At 43.5% G+C, this 879-nt stretch overlaps 1 protein-coding gene across 1 annotated transcript in view; it reads left to right on the top strand.

The window, feature by feature from the left end:
• The window catches only part of LOC122356752 (transcription factor 4-like), a gene marked incomplete at its 5' end in the record, with an annotated part of 14,340 nt that overhangs the window by 257 nt on the left and 13,204 nt on the right, over positions 1 to 879 (top strand). Inside the window, one exon of the mRNA XM_043255811.1 lies at positions 715 to 848. Coding sequence (XP_043111746.1) covers positions 715 to 848 — 134 coding nt within the window. The remainder of the gene's footprint in view (positions 1 to 714; positions 849 to 879) is intronic.

Here is an 879-nt window from a genome sequence, read left to right as displayed (position 1 = left end):
CACTCAGAACATCCTAGCAATTGCGTAGCAACAGCTTTAAACACTTAAAACACCCTAATAACTGGATCAACAGCCTAAAACACAAACAACACCCTAACAACTGCACAGCAACAGCCTTAAACACTCAGAACATCCTAGCAATTGCGTAGCAACAGCTTTAAACACTTAAAACACCCTAATAACTTAATCAACAGCCTAAAACACAAACAACACCCTAACAACTGCATAGCAACAGCCTAAAACACTCAGAACACCCTAGCGTCTGCGTAGCAACGGCTTAAAACACTTAAAACCCCCTAACAACTTTATCATCAGCTTCAAACATACACAACACCCTGATAACTTCATAGCAACAGCCTAAGCACTCGGAACACCTGAACAACTCCATAGCAACAGCCTAAAACACCCAAACATCCTTGATAGCAACAACTTAAAACACTCGAAACACCCTAACAACTGTGCATCAACAGCCTAAAACACACACAGCAACCTAACAACTGCATAACCACAACCGAAACACCCAGAACACCCTAGCTACAGCGTAGCAACAGCTTAAAACACTCAAAACACCCTAGCAACTGTGCATCAACAGCCTAAAACACACACAACAACCTAACAATTGGATAACCATAACCAAAACACTAAGAACACCCTAGCAACTGCATAGCAACAGCCTAAAAACCTTTTGTCTGTGTTTCTGGGGTGTGATTTTAGACGGTCATCACAGTACAGACCCATGGAGCTCGTCTGGCAGTATGAATCAACCCGGATACAACAGCATGCTGGGAAACTCCACACACAGCGCTCAGAGCAGCAGCTACTGCGGCCTTCATCCGCACGACAGACTCGTGAGCGCATTTTTCAAAGACAATATATATA

The sequence above is a fragment of the Puntigrus tetrazona genome, chromosome 13 (genome assembly GCF_018831695.1).
Source record: "Puntigrus tetrazona isolate hp1 chromosome 13, ASM1883169v1, whole genome shotgun sequence".
Taxonomy (NCBI): domain Eukaryota; kingdom Metazoa; phylum Chordata; class Actinopteri; order Cypriniformes; family Cyprinidae; genus Puntigrus; species Puntigrus tetrazona.
The sequence above is the reverse complement of the archived record's forward strand: the minus strand, read 5'-3'. Positions and strand labels throughout refer to the sequence as shown.